Source organism: Salmo salar, chromosome ssa09, assembly GCF_905237065.1.
Source record: "Salmo salar chromosome ssa09, Ssal_v3.1, whole genome shotgun sequence".
Taxonomy (NCBI): Eukaryota; Metazoa; Chordata; class Actinopteri; order Salmoniformes; family Salmonidae; genus Salmo; species Salmo salar.
In genome coordinates this window covers 153,474,419-153,492,284 of record NC_059450.1, presented here as the reverse complement: position 1 = coordinate 153,492,284, position 17,866 = coordinate 153,474,419, and the positions used below count along the sequence as shown (strand labels likewise).

The 17,866-nt window shown below is 40.6% G+C and overlaps 1 protein-coding gene across 3 annotated transcripts in view; it reads left to right on the top strand.

The window, feature by feature from the left end:
• The window catches only part of LOC106613300 (muscleblind-like protein 1), a 149,869-nt gene extending 136,935 nt beyond the window's left edge, over positions 1-12,934 (top strand). For all 3 annotated transcript variants that reach the window (XM_045724845.1, XM_045724843.1, XM_045724844.1), the window contains exons 7-10: positions 4,421-4,456; positions 6,665-6,756; positions 8,459-8,532; positions 8,661-12,934. In XM_045724845.1, the coding sequence (XP_045580801.1) occupies positions 4,421-4,456; positions 6,665-6,756; positions 8,459-8,515 (185 nt within the window). In that variant the 3' untranslated portion in view covers positions 8,516-8,532; positions 8,661-12,934. The remainder of the gene's footprint in view (positions 1-4,420; positions 4,457-6,664; positions 6,757-8,458; positions 8,533-8,660) is intronic.
• Positions 12,935-17,866: the final 4,932 nt, after the last annotated feature.

The window sequence follows — 17,866 nt, the reverse complement described above, 5'->3', positions numbered from 1 at the left end:
CCATACAACCTCTGGCTTCAGGCTCCTTACCCATATAACCTCTGGCTTTGGGCTCCTTACCCATAAAACCTCTGGCTTTGGTTTCCTTACCAATAAAACCTCTGGCTTCAGGCTCCTTACCCATACAACCTCTGGCTTCGGGCTCCTTACACATAAAACCTTTGGCTTCGGTCTTGCACAGCATACATACTTCTGATTGGACATTCATTCATTTTGCAGTATCCCTCTTATTGCAATGACAATCTGAAACACTAACACAAACTCACACACACATACACCAGTCTGAGAACACTGTCACCATCCTGATCCAACCACATTCACCAGAACAAACTCACCACCCTGGTCCGACCACATACACCAGAACACTCTCACCACCCTGGTCCGACCACATACACCAGTGAGTGTTACTGTTGCTCAGATCCTGTAGTCTATACCTCCTTTCCCATTATTGAACTGTTCGACAGAGATGGATTGGCTGGCTTTCAGACAGTTCAGGCAAATGCCAGATGGGGTGGTCTATTTTAACCTAGTGTGTCTGTATACATCAGAGGTTTGGAACAGAATTATCTTTATTTTCGCTAACAATGGGATCCTCAAGTTTAAAAAAAAGTGGCCTGGCGTTTTAGAAAGAACCAAGCTGATTTCTGTTGTCAAGCCACAGTAGTCCAAGTCCACACTGAGAGAACTGGAGGCAGCTTGTCCATAACCACAGTAGTCCAAGTCCACACTGAGAGAACTGGAGGCAGCTCATCCATAACCACAGTAGTCCAAGTCCACACTGAGAGAACTGGAGGCAGCTTGTCCATAACCACAGTAGTCCAAGTCCACACTGAGAGAACTGGAGGCAGCTCATCCATAACCACAGTAGTCCAAGTCCACACTGAGAGAACTGGAGGCAGCTCATCCATAACCACAGTAGTCCAAGTCCACACTGAGAGAACTGGAGGCAGCTTGTCCATAACCACAGTAGTCCAAGTCCACACTGAGAGAACTGGAGGCAGCTTGTCCATAACCACAGTAGTCCAAGTCCACACTGAGAGAACCGGAGGCAGCTTGTCCATAACCACAGTAGTCCAAGTCCACACTGAGAGAACTGGAGGCAGCTTGTCCATAACCACAGTAGTCCAAGTCCACACTGAGAGAACTGGAGGCAGCTTGTCCATAACCACAGTAGTCCAAGTCCACACTGAGAGAACTGGAGGCAGCTTGTCCATAACCACAGTAGTCCAAGTCCACACTGAGAGAACCGGAGGCAGCTTGTCCATAACCACAGTAGTCCAAGTCCACACTGAGAGAACTGGAGGCAGCTTGTCCATAACCACTCTGGGCCAACAACCTTTAAATAAACTAGGAGGAGTATTGCAAGATAGCCATTTTCCTATTTGCCCTGGCACATAATTGATCTTGGAAAGTTATTGGCTGATGAGACTGGTTATTCATCTTTTTCTCTTTTTTAAGACAAATATTTTTAATCTGGAGGACTGGTGCTAAAACGACATAGCTATCAATGCACACATCAAGATACATAACGTCTCTGTGTTCTTTAGCTCTCTGTATGTTTGTGTGCATTTAGTACCGACCATGACTCTATCTGTAATGAGTGACCCATGTTGTAATAATTATCAGTAATGAATGATTAATGGCAGTAGATCCAACTTAAATCTGTCTTAATTCACTGCATTGTAGTCGATGTACAGTGCATTCGGAAAGTATTCAGACCTCTTGACTTTTTCCACATTTTGTTACATTACAAGCTTATTCTAAAATGGATTAAATAAAACATTTCCCTCATCAAGCTACACACAATATCCCATAATGACATCACAATACCCCATAATGACATCACAATACCCCATAATGACAGAGCAAAAACAGGTTGTTAGAAATGTACTTACGTATTCAGACCCTTTGCTATGAGACTCGAAATTGAGCTCAGGTGCATCCTGTTTCCATTGATCATCCTTAAGATGTTTCTACAACTTGATTGGAGTCCACCTGTGGTAAATTCAATTGATTGGACATGATTTGGAAAGGCACACACTTGTCTATATAAGGTCCTCAAGTTGACAGTGCATGTCAGAGCAAAAACCAAGCCATGAGGTCAATGGAATTGTCCGTATAGCTCCGAGATGGGATTGTGTCGAGGCACAGATCTGGGGAAGGGTACAAAAACATTTCTGGCAGCATTGAAGTTTCCCAAGAACACAGTGGCTTCCATCATTCTTAAATGAAAGAAGTTAGGAACCACCAAGACTCTTCCTAGAGCTGGCCACCTAGCCACTGAGCAATCGGGGGAGAAGGGCCTTTAACAGAGTACAGAGAGATCCTTGATGAAAACCTGCTCCAGAGCGCTCAGGACTTCAGACTGGGGCGAAGGTTCACCTTCCAACAGGACAACGACCTTAAGCACACAGACAAGATTAACGCAGGAGTGGCTTCGCAACAAATCTCTGAATGTCCTTGAGTGGCCCAGCCAAATCCTGGACTTGAACCCGATCGAACATCTCTGGAGAGACGTAATAATAGTTGTGCAGCAACACTCCCCATCCAACCTGACACAGATTGAGAGGATCTGCAGAGAGGAATTGGAAAAACTCCCCAAATACAGGTGTGCCAAGCTTGTAGCTACACTGCTCAAATAATAAAGGGAACACTAAAATAACACATCCTAGATCTGAATGAATGAAATAATCTTATTAAATACTTTTTTCTTTACATAGTTGAATGTGCTGACAACAAAATCACACAAAAATAATCAATGGAAATCCAATTTATCAACCCATGGAGGTCTGGATTTGGAGTCACACTCAAAATTAAAGTGGTAAACCACACTACAGGCTGATCCAACTTTGATCCAAGTCAAAATGAGGCTCAGTAGTGTGTGTGGCCTCCACGTGCCTGTATGACCTCCCTACAATGCCTGGGCATGCTCCTGATGAGGTGGCGGATGGTCTCCTGAGGGATCTCCTCCCAGACCTGGACTAAAGCATCCACCAACTCCTGGACAGTCTGTGGTGCAACGTGGCGTTGGTGGATGGAGCGAGACATGATGTCCCAGATGTGCTCAATTGGATTCAGGTCTGGGGAACGGGCGGGCCAGTCCATAGCATCAATGCCTTCCTCTTGCAGGAACTGCTGACACACTCCAGCCACATGAGGTCTAGCATTGTCACATTTGTGGCCTGCTGGAGGTCATTTTGCAGGGCTCTGGCTGTGCTCCTCCTGCTCCTCCTTGCACAAAGGCGGAGGTAGCGGTACTGCTGCTGGGTTGTTGCCCTCCTACGGCCTCCTCCACGTCTCCTGATGTACTGGCCTGTCTCCTGGTAGTGCCTCCATGCTCTGGACACTACGCTGACAGACACAGCAAACCTTCTTGCCACAGCTCGCATTGATGTGCCATCCTGGATGAGCTGCACTACCTGAGCCACTTGTGTGGGTTGTAGACTCCGTCTCATGCTACCACTAGAGTGAAAGCACCGACAACATTCAAAAGTGACCAAAACATCAGCCAGGAAGCATAGGAACTGAGAAGTGGTCTGTGGTCACCACCTGCAGAACCACTCCTTTATTGGGGGTGTCTTGCTAATTGCCTATAATTTCCACCTGTTGTCTATTCCATTTGCACAACAGCATGTGAAATGTATTGTCAATCAGTGTTGCTTCCTAAGTGGACAGTTTGATTTCACAGAAGTGTGATTGACTTGGAGTTACATTGTGTTGTTTAAGTGTTCCCTTTATTTTTTTGAGCAGTGTGTGTATATATATATATATATATATATATATATATATATATATATATATATATTTGCAAACATTTCTAAAAACATGTTTTTGCTCTGTCATTATGGGGTATTGTGTGTAGATTGATGAGGGGGAAAAAAACAATTTCATCCATTTCAGAATAAGGCTGTAACATAATAACATGTGGAAAAAGTAAAGGGGTCTGAATACTTTCCAAATGCACTGTATCACCTGTGTAATTCTTTGTAGCCCTTTCCTGCAGTCAAATGACCTAGTGGTCTCAACGGTGGAATGTTATGCATACTTTTCATGATTTCATAATCAATAAATTGTAATAACACCGGAAATCCAGTGTTTCTATGTTATATTTCAGTCTTCTGTATATATAAAGTGTAATATTGGGATGCAAACTCCAAATGTAATACATTTCAACTCGATATCAGACATGGTACAGGTGTCTTCTTTTTTTAAGCCCATAACCATGTGTGTGAGGTATGTAGATTTGTTTAAGACGACCAATGAACCCTGATTTAGCCCACTGCAGTAGAAGGTGAAAGTACTGTATCCTTCTGTACCCATAACAACACTGTCTCCCTCTAATGACACTGTCTTTTTGTGTTGATTTCTTCTCCCCATCTCCCTTTCCAATCCACTTCCTGTTGCAATGCATGATGGACAGGCTCAATATTGTGCATGACACCTGCAACAACTGTTGGTAGGTGCAAGCTTTCCATCATGATTACCTTTAAGCCTTTTCAGTCTCTCATACTCCATCTCAAGCCATCAAGGTGGCCATTTTCCACTCTTGGGGCCGAGGGGCATCTCAATAGTCCAAAGTTACTTCATCTCCTCATCTCCATCCCTTGATAGATATATATAGATAGATAGATAGTTTTATTGGCAGTTTACAATAAGAAAACTGAATTGCAGTGCAGTTTACATAAGATAATAAGAACAGGAACAAGATCAAAATATAAACATATTAATACAAATATTTAAATGTGAAAATATTCCGCATCTAGAATCCACAATACATACCAATACATACTAATGCATACCAATACATACCAATACATACTAATGCATACCAATGCATGCCAATACATATCAATGCATACCAATGCATACCAATGCATACTAATACATACCAATACGTACTAATTCTGCCAATACATACCAATACATATCAATGCATACCAATGCATACCAATACATACCAATGCATACCAATGCATACCAATACATACCAATGCATACCAATGCATACCAATACATACCAATGCATACCAATGCATACCAATACATACCAATGCATAGCAATACATACCAATGCATACCAATGCATACCAATGCATACCAACACATACCAATACATACCAATGCAGAGCAATACATACCAACGCATACCAATGCATACCAATGCATACCAATGCATACCAACACATACCAACACATACCAATACATACCAATACATACCAATACATACCAATGCATACCAATACATACCAACACATACCAATACATACCAATGTATACCAATACATACCAATGCAGAGCAATACATACCAATACATTCCAATACATACCAATGTATACCAATACATACCAATGTATACCAATACATACCAATACATACCAATGCAGAGCAATACATACCAATGTATACCAATGTATACCAATACATACCAATGTATACCAATACATACCAATACATACCAATGCAGAGCAATACATACCAATGCATACCAATGCATACCACCAATACATACCAATGCAGAGCAATACATACCAATACATTCCAATACATACCAATGCAGAGCAATACATACCAATGCATACCAATGCATACCAACACATACCAACACATACCAATAAATACCAATACATACCAATGTATACCAATGTATACCAATACATACCAATCTATACCAATACATACCAATACATACCAATGCAGAGCAATACATACCAATGCATACCAATGCATACCACCAATACATACCAATACATTCCAATACATACCAATGATTTAGTTGTTACTTGGCCAGGTGTTGCCTGATGATGGAGAAAAGATGGATAGCAATTTGAGGTGAACAATTGAGATGCGGTACAGTGTTGTAGCACTCTGTTATTAACTGCTGTCAATTAAATAGATAGCAGGGATTCCATAGTTAAACAATTTATTTTCTTGCATTATTTGTGTTTAAAGGAAAATTGTTTGTAGTAGAATATGACATATAATTGGCATTTAGATTCACAGCTCGGAGAGAGAGAAAAAATACAGAGCTTTTAATCTTCTATTTCCTGACAGAGTGGGACTGGACTGGACTGGGACGGACTGGACTGGACTGGACTGGACTGGGACGGACTGTGGGTTGTAGACAGGGTTAGTTATAGTATTATCATCTTATTGGAGGTGGAGGTGGCTCAGTTATGAGATGTGTATAGTTCTGGAAATATGAATTTAGTATATGAGTAAATTTGAAGCACATTTTGAGAATGTTATGAGTAGTGAAATGTTGTTTTACTGTAGGCTAGTTGTTTCACCTGTTTCCCTGTGTGTCACCCCTGTGCGGTATGAACGCATTATGTTAAGTTGCTAATATTTGTCTGTCATATGACGTGCCACATAGCTTGTTGCTGTAACAACCCACTCTGACACACTCATTGTCCTGACCCTCATCCCAAACCTCAGTTACCCTGTTAGCTAACACCTTATGTAAAGGTCAGCTTAGAATCTGTTTTAAATGGCATCAGTAATAGAGAATTAGAAATACACAAACAAATGATTTACTAACGGTTGACATCAAAAAACTAGTCTTTAAGGTTTAGAAGTGGTTAGAAGAGAATTAACTTGTATAATACAACAACACATTTGCCTGCTCCAGTTCATTTGCCTGTCTGATTTTTCTCTCCCCAAAGTACCCATGATGCACGGTGCCACGCCTGCCACTGTGTCTGCAGCCACCTCCTCTGCCACAAGCGTTCCCTTTGCAACCGCAACAGCCAATCAGGTTTGCTCCTCTTCTGCTTCCTCTCTCTCGCTCCACTTCCTGTGATGGAAGTATGTCACTTCCGGGGTGGTGTTTTGAGAGTACTGTTCTATAGGCAGTATCCACCATCTTTTTGGTACTTATGACCACTCATTGAATGGTTATGAATGACCATCAGAAGAGGAGGATGGATGCGGGGTGAATGATTAGACCTCTAACTATTCCCCTGAGGCGTTTAAAGACACTGACCAACATTCAGGAAAATGACGCCATCGTTTCCTCCTCAGTGGTCAGTGTTGTTTTATTTGTAATGGATATTTGCCGTTCGTTTAAATACAATTGATCTTGTATTCAGTGGTGTAAAGTACTTAAGTAAAGATACTTTAAAGTACCACTTAAGTAGTTTTTTGGGGGTATCTGTACTTTACTATTTATATTTTTGACAACTTTTACTTTTACTTCACTGTATTCCTAAAGAAAAGAATGTACTTTTTACTCCATACATTTTCTCTGACACCCACAAGTACTCGTTACATTTAGAATGTTTAGCAGGACAGAAAATGGTCCAATTCACACACTCATCAAGAGAATATACCTGGTCGTCCCTACTGCCTCTTATCTGGCGGACTCACTAAACACAAATGCTTTGTGTTTAAATGATGTCTGAGTGTTGGAGTGTGACCCTGGATATCCGTAAAAAAAAAAAAAAGTCCCGTTTGGTTTGCTTAATATAATGAATTTTAAATTATTCATACTTGTACTTTTACTTTTGATACTTGAGTATATTTTATCAACTACATTTACTTTTGATTCTTAATCGGGATCGGTGTCCCTTCCACGGGACGGTTGAGCTAACGTAGGCTAATGCGATTAGCATGAGGTTGTAAGTAATAAGAACATTTCCCAGGACATAGATATATCTGATACTGTCAGAAAGATTAAACTCTTGTTAATCTAACTGCACTGTCCAATTTACAGTAGTTATTACATTGAAATAATACCATGCTATTGTTTGAGGAGAGTGCACAATTTTGAACATGAAAAGTTATTAATAAACAAATTAGGCACATTTTGGGCAGTCTTGATACAACATTTTGAACAAAAATGCAATGGTTCATTGGATCAGTCTAAAACGTTGCACATACACTGATGCCATCTAGTGGCCATAATCTAAATTGCACCTGCGCTGGAATAATAATACATTATGGTACAAAAAAATACTAAAGAACGGTTGTTTTTTTTCTTTTTATTATCTTTTACCAGATCTATTGTGTTATATTCTCCTACATTCCTTTCACATTTCCACAAAATTCAAAGTGTTTCCTTTCAAATGGTAACAAGAATATGCATATCCTTGCTTCAGGGCCTGAGCTACAGGCACTTAGATATGTTATTTTTGGCAAAAATTTAAAAAATGGGGCGGATCCTTAAGAGGTTTTTAAGTGTTTTTAAAACCGAATACTTTTACACTTTTACTGAAATAGTATTTAATACTGGGTGACTTTCACTTATTACTTTAGTCATTTTTTACTAAGGTATCTTTACTTTTATTCAAGTATGAGAATTTAGTACTTTTTCCACCACTGAGTGTATTTAGAACCGTCTGTAAGTGATGAAAATTAAAATGAAAGTAGCCCGTCGAGAGTGTTGTGTTGTAAAAGCTATATTTACAAGTAAGTTTTTTTTCTTCTGTTTTCTCTCTATCTCTCATGTTCTTCCCCAGATTCCATTAATATCTACAGATCATCTTACTAGGCACAAGTATGAGACTCAGATCTAGAAATCTCAAGCAGAACAGTAAGACTCATTTTCATACAGATGTACAGTATGTCTCTGCAATCTCTTTTTGATTATGTCCTTCAAATTCTTTCTGTAATTCATTATTTCTACTATTCTCTTCTGATCTATACATTTTTCTCCTGCAGATGAAACTGCAGTTTTCCGGTGTCCCACAAGTCCCCACCCTTCATGCCTGTAAACATGCCTGTAGAAGAGATTATATTAGAGCCTGTAATGTCCAACCACCTGTAAACTCTAGTGGCACTGACATCATAAAGGTGGTGAACATGTGCATTCCACACACAACACTGGTGGGCCTCGTAAAGAGAAGAACTATTGCCATCTACAGAACGTTATCAGCCATGCCTTTATGTCTGTGGAGGCATCATCCATTAATAAAACACAGGACACACTGTGAAGGTCACCACGAGGAGATAGTCACGCCCACTAGTCTGTCAGCAGACCAAGATTCTCTTAGATGATGTTTTCAGTTCGGTTTCTTTCACTGATATCATTTTTCATGGTTTGCACAAAGAAAAGGTACATCTTGTATTTTAAATGGGGGGGGTGAACAGGAATAGTACCTAATAGCCATATTAGACTGAATGAATTGTGACTTGTTTGTAGATGACTTGGTCCTTACAAGGCAAACTTGGTTGAAATGGGTTAGTGGGCTTGGTGCCAAAATGACAGCTGAATGTTTTGTGTTTACTAAGCATTTTGTGTTTTTAATCACATTTCCAGATTTACTAGATCTGCTGCAAACTCTACGTAAAATACCATAGACTTTATCTATGTACATCCCTCCGCCCCACCCCTTTAAAATATAGAGTATTATGATGTCATTAGATCCGTGTTACAGTGTTAACATGGGCGACGCCTTCAAACTCTCTAGTGGCCCCTAGGTTCCTTGGATGTTTGTCTTAAGTTTGTTGTCATTAACAGATGACCCATTCATGGTCCTCGCCTCTTGGGCACGCAGTTACCTACCTTAGGTTGTCTGATTTACCTCTGGCCTTCTGTTGGTCTTCTTCTGACTTGCCTTGAGCAAAATGCTCTCTGGGTATAGTCTATAGGCTCGAGTTGGTTCTGTTAGGATCCGGTCCTCTCTGGGTATAGTCTATAGGCTCGAGTTGGTTCTGTTAGGACCCAGTCCTCTCTGGGTATAGTCTATAGACTCTAGTTGGTTCTGTTAGGACCCAGTCCTCTCTGTCTCTGGGTATAGTCTATAGACTCTAGTTGGTTCTGTTAGGACCCGGTCCTCTGTGGGTATAGACTATAGACTCTGGTTGGTTCTGTTAGGACCCAGTCCTCTCTGTCTCTGGGTATAGTCTATAGACTCTAGTTGGTTCTGTTAGGACCCGGTCCTCTCTGGGTATAGTCTATAGACTCTAGTTGGTTCTGTTAGGACCCGGTCCTCTCTGGGTATAGTCTATAGACACTAGTTGGTTCTGTTAGGACCCAGTCCTCTCTGGGTATAGTCTGTAGACTCTAGTTGGTTCTGTTAGGACCCGGTCCTCTCTGGGTATAGTCTATAGACTCTAGTTGGTTCTGTTAGGACCCAGTCCTCTCTGTCTCTGGGTATAGTCTATAGGCTCTAGTTGGTTCTGTTAGGACCCGGTCCTCTCTGGGTATAGTCTATAGGCTCGAGTTGGTTCTGTTAGGACCCAGTCCTCTCTGGGTATAGTCTATAGACTCTAGTTGGTTCTGTTAGGACCCAGTCCTCTCTGTCTCTGGGTATAGTCTATAGACTCTAGTTGGTTCTGTTAGGACCCGGTCCTCTGTGGGTATAGACTATAGACTCTGGTTGGTTCTGTTAGGACCCAGTCCTCTCTGTCTCTGGGTATAGTCTATAGACTCTAGTTGGTTCTGTTAGGACCCAGTTCTCTCTGGGTATAGTCTGTAGACTCTAGTTGGTTCTGTTAGGACCCGGTCCTCTCTGGGTATAGTCTATAGACTCTAGTTGGTTCTGTTAGGACCCAGTCCTCTCTGTCTCTGGGTATAGTCTATAGACTCTAGTTGGTTCTGTTAGACCCGGTCCTCTCTGTCTGGGTATAGTCTATAGACTCTAGTTGGTTCTGTTAGGATCCGGTCCTCTCTGGGTATAGTCTATAGACTCTAGTTGGTTCTGTTAGGACCCAGTCCTCTCTGTCTCTGGGTATAGTCTATAGACTCTAGTTGGTTCTGTTAGACCCGGTCCTCTCTGTCTGGGTATAGTCTATAGACTCTAGTTGGTTCTGTTAGGATCCGGTCCTCTCTGGGTATAGTCTATAGACTCTAGTTGGTTCTGTTAGGACCCGGTCCTCTCTGGGTATAGACTATAGACTCTAGTTGGTTCTGTTAGGACCCAGTCCTCTATGTCTCTGGGTATAGTCTATAGACCCTAGTTGGTTCTGTTAGGACCCGGTCCTCTCTGGGTATAGTCTATAGACTCTAGTTGGTTCTGTTAGGACCCAGTCCTCTCTAGGTATAGTCTATAGACTCTAGTTGGTTCTGTTAGACCCGGTCCTCTCTGGGTATAGTCTATAGACTCTAGTTGGTTCTGTTAGACCCGGTCCTCTCTGTCTCTGGGTATAGTCTATAGACTAGTAGGTTCTGTTAGGACCCAGTCCTCTCTGGGTATAGTCTATCTCACTAGTGATGGAAAAAGGGTAAATGCTCTAGAAAAGGAATGATAGAATGAAGAACTGTTGAAAGTTGCGTGATAAACCAAATCACTGAGAGGAGTGAGAAGTTTCAAAGAGTTGCTGAGTGGTGAGAAAAGTACCCAATTGTCATTCTTGAGTAAAAGTATAGATACCTTAATAGAAAGTTACTGAAGTAAAAATGAAAGTCACCCAGTAAAATACTACTTGAGTAAAAGTCTAAAAGTATTTGGTTTTAAATATACTGAAGTATAAAAAGTAAATGTAATTGCTCAAATATATTAAGTATCAAAAGTTAAAGTAAAACCATAAATAATTAAAAATGTCCTTATATTAACGAAAACAGACGGCACAATTTTTTTGTTTTCAAAATCAATGGATAGCAAGGGGCACACTCCAACACTCAGACACTATTTACAAAATATGCATTTGTGTTTAGTCGTCCGCCAGGCCGGACGCAGTAGGGATGACCACGTGTTCTCTTGATAAGTGTGTGTTTCCTGTCCCACTAAGCATTCAGAATGGAACGAGTACTTTCGGTTGTCAGGGAAAATGTATGGAGTAAAAAGTACAATATTTTCTTTAGGAATGTAGTGGAGGAAATGTACAAGTTGTCAAAAATATAAATAGTAAAGTAAAGTACAGATACCCCAAAAAATTAAGTAGTACTTTCAAATATTTTTACTTAAGCACTTTACACCACTGAGGGTGGCTTATAGTTGAGTTGCAATGCCAGTTTTAATGTGGTGTTGTTTGTATTTTATTACAATTCATTCAACAACAACAACAAATCATATTAAGTGCATTGCATGTGGACATTGACATAAGAGAACTTGTGAAAAACACATTACGTGTAATTAAATGTGAGATAGTCGGTATACTTTTGGATAGTTACAGCCAAAGGTTTTTTTGCTCTTGTGTTTTTTTTTTCTCTCTTCCTGTGTTGCTTTTCAATGACATCTGTGGTAGGGCTAGACGAGCCAAAATCACAGGTACACTTCTGGATGGATGGACGCGTGGGGGAGTGTAGAGTTGTGTATGGAAACAATGGGGAGTGTAGAGTTGTGTATGGAAACAATGGGGGAGTGTAGAGTTGTGTATGGAAACAATGGGGGAGTGTAGAGTGTTTTGTAAAAACTGCTTCTGCATGCATTGTGGGTGTTGTTTGTATGTTGATTGATGGCATGGTATAAAAGAGTTGGCAAAAGTTTGGCCCTGATTGTATTACTCATCCAAAGCCTTAGAAAACACTACGAGGTCGGCAGCAATGCAACATGCCATTTCAAATCGTCCTCTTGCCTAACCCTTGCCATTTTGTCACCACACAGCGTGTGTATGATTGTTGCTTATGTCTTTCCTTCACTGAAAACATGGTATTTGTTTTTGAGTTAAGTCGTTGAAGAAGATGAATGTGTTATTTAATTTTGTTTAGTGCACGGATTACATTTTTGGATATTTTTGTTAAAGGTGTTTTGTCTCACTAGATTTTCACCTGTAACTTTTGTAGGATGCTGAATATTAGGTAATATGTGTGTTTTTTTTGTGTTCTTCATACCATATTTAGTTTTCTGAAATGTCATGTAACATTGATTTGAATATTACTGTTAGTGTTATGATTGTAAACACATTTGTTTGGGGGGGTTTGTTTGTTTTCTGTGACCTGTAAGAATTTTGTTAATATCTTGTCTGTTTGAGTTCTTCGAACAAAGATTTTTTTTTATGGGTATCTGACATTGAGGAAATTATAGATAAATGAGGCCTGCTGCGGTAACCATGGAAACCACAGAGTAACATTGTAATAATGGTCTGAGTTGTTCAGTAACGAGTCACTCTTACATGGCAAAAAACAATATTATGAAGAAATCTCGTTCATTTCAAATAGTAACTATTGTTTGAATAGTTTAAATGTCCCTGGATGTCAGGCCGTGTTGAAAACCTAGCTGCCTATTGGATCACTCTTAGGGGGAGGGGGGGCATTGTAGTCGAGGTTAGCTGTCGGAGGCGGGTCCAGAATGGAGTACGTACACTGATCTCTTTACTTAGCCACTAACAAATGAGGGGGAAACCTAGGTCGTACTTTCTTTGCACTTCTGTACATAGTCCAATAAAAAAAGAAGAGAGAATTATATATAATATTGAGATCTTATTTTGAATTAAAAAAATATCTATAACTACATGAAACTTTGTTAGGATAATAAAACAACGATGAACGGATGAAACTCGCTCTGTAGCCCTTTCAGAAACGCCAACGTTTTGCTCCTCGTTTCCTTTGTCAGCGTCTTGTAGTTTGCCAGGAAACCTTCAGGTGGTGTTGTGCACTAACCTCTGGAGAAAAGGACCTGACTGGGTTTGTTCGGTGTCATGGCCAAACCCTTCCAGGCCCAACCAATTAAAACAAGATCTGTTTTAGCCAGAGAGGAATGCATGTTAAAGGAAATAACATATACCTTTTAAAGAGAACTAGTTCACGACAGAATAATATTGAATAAGTCAATGTGTTACACAGCATTACAGTATGCAGTATAATATCAACGTAATGGACTAAAATAAGAAAGAAAAAAACCCCACAAAAACAAAACAGTGGTTTATTAAAAAGATTCCTAAGAATATACTCGCTTCAAGAGTTATAACACCTGCGGTAAATACATTACATGTTACACAAACACAATATATGTCAGTATGTTTCTTTCTGTTTAGAAACTATGCTTCTGGTTGATGAAATGGACAAAAACATGAAAGTATTTTGCCAGGTAAACTATGAGGAACCTGTAAACAGTTCTCCATTCCTGTGTTACTCATGAGGCTTCAACATTAGTCCAAACTGTGACGTGACTTTTCATCTGTCACGAGCACATGCCTGATGTTATGATATGATGCAATCTGAACTGTACGTTTTCTCAGCTTGTAGCTAGCTCCCTGATAGGATTTGTGCCTTGTAGCCAGATGTGCACCTCCTCTGCAAAGCACGTGCCGTGTAAGTGCTGATCTACAGCCACGATCTAAAGCCATAATATATTTTCCATAAAAAATAAATCAATGTTGAGTTAACAGTATTCATAAGAATGAAGTTGCATGATTGGTTGGCCAGGGACATTTTTTTTGGTCTCCCGTTTTATAAAGCTGGTCTTAACAAAGTTGAGGGATTGATGAAGATGTACTGTGCTAACTGGGAATGGCTATCATGTGGGAAGGTTTTCACCAGGGTTCAATGGCTGTCATGTGGGAACCCTTTCACCAGGGTTCAATGGCTGTCATGTGGGAATGTTTTCACCAGGGTTCTATCATGTGGGAATCCTTTCACCAGGGTTCTATCATGTGGGAATCCTTTCACCAGGGTTCTATCATGTGGGAATCCTTTCACCAGGGTTCTATCATGTGGGAATCCTTTCACCAGGGTTCTGAATCCTTTCACCGGGTTCTATCATGTGGGAATCCTTTCACCAGGGTTCATATCATGTGGGAATCCTTTCACCAGGGTTCTATCATGTCGGAATCCTTTCACACAGGGGTTCTATCATGTGGGAATCCTTTCACCAGGGTTCTATCATGTGGGAATCCTTTCACCAGGGTTCTATCATGTGGGAATCCTTTCACCAGGGTTCAATGGCTATCCTGTGGGAATCCTTTCACCAGGGTTCAATTGCTATCATGTGGGAATGTTTTCACCAGGGTTCTATCATGTGGGAATCCTTTCAACAGGGTTCTATCATGTGGGAATCCTTTCACCAGGGTTCTATCATGTGGGAATCCTTTCACCAGGGTTCTATCATGTGGGAATCCTTTCACCAGGGTTCTATCATGTGGGAATCCTTTCACCAGGGTTCTAATGATTTATATGTTTCTTGCTGTTGAGAGTAAAAATAAATAAATACAAATTCATACATTCAATAAAATATAAGTGAATTTGCTCTAAAAGTTTGATCTCAAATTTCTTCTATGGATACAGTTTCTGTTAAAGGTAAAGACGGTTTATTATATTTCTCAAGCCAGAGAAAGGATCCATCAATTGTCTATAGTGCAATAACCCTCACAGGTTTTAATCACAGAGAAACTCGTCTCCCTCTGAACGGTGAAATGTGATGCGTTTCTAAAATTAGATTTTAAAAAGTGACAAAGACTGGATGGAATTAGAATAATGAGACAGGGTAGGGTAAGGAATGTCTAATGCTCCATTATCAAGAGCAATGGACCAAAACTGTTTTAAAATTTCATGCAAATTCCGACTATTCAAAAAAAAAAATATTATTTGAACATAGCCATCCATCAAATAAGGTTTAAATTGCCCAAAATCATATACGGACAAAAACACTTTCTGTTGTCACAATAGGATTATATTTGTAAATTAAATACATAATCTCTGCATGGAGTTTTTCATATATTTATATAGTTTATAATGTGATTTCATACAATAAAGTTTTTCTTGTTTGAAGTCAAAGATGCATAAATCGGTTTATCAGTTACTAGCCAGATGAGTCCTAAAAATAAGACTGTAAAATGTTTTATGACGTCATCGATGTGCTTCACAGTGTTGCCACAAGATGGAGCTCTCTCCTTTAATAGCCCACTGCTACACTACATGACCAAAAGTATGTGGAAACCTGCTTGTCCAACATCTCACTCCAAAATCATTCATGGACATTAATAGGAAGCTTGTCCCCCCCCCCTTTGCTGCTATAACAGCCTCCACTCTTCTGGGAAGGCTTTCCACTAGATGTTGGAACATTGCTGCGGGGACTAGCTTCCATTCAGCCACAAGATCATTCATGAGGTCAGGCTGATGTTGGGCAATTAGGCCTGGCTCGCAGTCGGCATTCCAATTCTAGAAGGATCTAGGATCAGCTTCCCCTTGTGAACTTGTGTGGCCTTCCACTTCGCGGCCTAGCCGTTGTTGCTCCTAGACGTTTCCAATTCTCAATAACAGCACTTGCGGTTAACCGGGGAAGCTCTAGCAGGGCAGAAATTTGACAAACTGACTTGTTGGAAAGGTGTCATCCTATGACGGTGACACGTTGAAAGTCACTAAGCTCTTCAGTACGGGCCATTCTACTGCCAATGTTATCCCTATGTAGATTATGTGGCTGTGTGCTCGATTGTATACACCTGTCCGCAACGGTTGTGGCTGAAATAGCCGAACCTATGCATTTGAAGGGGTGTCCACATGCTTTTGTATACATAGTGTAGATGTTGAGCCAGAGATGTCCAGGGCCTGTATTCATAAAGCCTCAGAGTAGGAGAGCTGGTACAGGATCAGATCCCCACCGTCCATGCGTTCTTATTCATTGTGTACTAAAATTATATTCCGATCGTAGATCAGCACTACGGACCCAGACCCACAACCTGACTGACATCCATTCAAAAAACATCAGGCTTATTAAAACCTATTCAGATGCTCTCCTGAATTACAGGTGAAAATCCCAAAACAGATAATACATCACCAGAAATCCGAAATGTATTCGCCACACCTACAAGACACCTGTCTTATAACGCCTGTCCATCTTTACAGACACCATTATACTGTAGGCAAACCGGTTCACATCACAGCTACTTTAATCTGTCACCAGAGTGGAGGAAGAGAGATGATGGATGGACATTTCCACCAATCAGATCTGAGTTGTCCCACCTCACACCCCCGCATACACACTTTAACCTGGTTACTGACACAAGGGTGTGATTGTTCAAGGAAATGTTGTTTTAAGGAGTGTCCCTCCCCCCACGCACTCTGATAATCTCCCTTCTAAAAATGGTCAAAGACTCCAGCCACCCTAGTCGTAGACTGTTCTCTCTGCTACCGCGACAAGTCTAGGACCAAGAGGCTTCTAAACAGATTCCAACCTCACGCACTCTGCTTCCAACTATTGGCATTGACCCCCCCTTTACACCGCTGCTACTCTCTGTTGTCATCAATGCATAGTCACTTTAAGAACTCTACCTACATGTACATATTACCTCAACTAACCGGTACCTCCGCACATTAACTCTGTACCGGTACACCCCTGTGTATAGTCTCACTATTGTTATTTTACTTCTGTTCTTTAATTATTTGTTACTTTTATTTCTTATTCTTATTTTTTTTTATATATAATTTTTTTTTAACTGCATTGTTGGTTAAGGGCATGTAAGTAAGCATTTCACTCTAAGGTCTACACCAGTTGTATTCGGCACATGTGAGAAATAAAATTAGATTTGATTTGATTCTCTCCACTATCCAATCTTCTACAAGAAGTGACTCTTTTACCGCTCTGTCTATAGCACGCTGTCCTATTTGTCTGGTTCTGACGTGTCGGTTGTCCTCTTCTTGGCCACATTCTGATTGTGCCCACATTTGTGGACAGCTGTAGACAATCAAAAGTCGCAGTGTGATCTGATTTGTGATTAGATCTTCCTGAGGTAGTCGAAGACCACAGAGAGATAAAGGACTCTTTGTAGCTGTGCCATTATAGCGTATGTGACAGCATGTGCAGCGCCACCGAGGCTATCTCCATTTTAAAGTAGTACATTTTCTTCGTCACGATTGGCTGATCCGTCCTGGTGATCCGATTGGACATGAAGAGGCGTTGTGTTGAACACTGTACGATGTTTAACAGTGAGAATGGCAGAATGGTGAACTTACTAAATGACTGAGAGTTTGACCGTGTGATATTAGGTTGCTTCTTGTGTAAATATTTTCCATCTGGATTTTAATGTTTTGTATGTCAGGGTCACCAGGA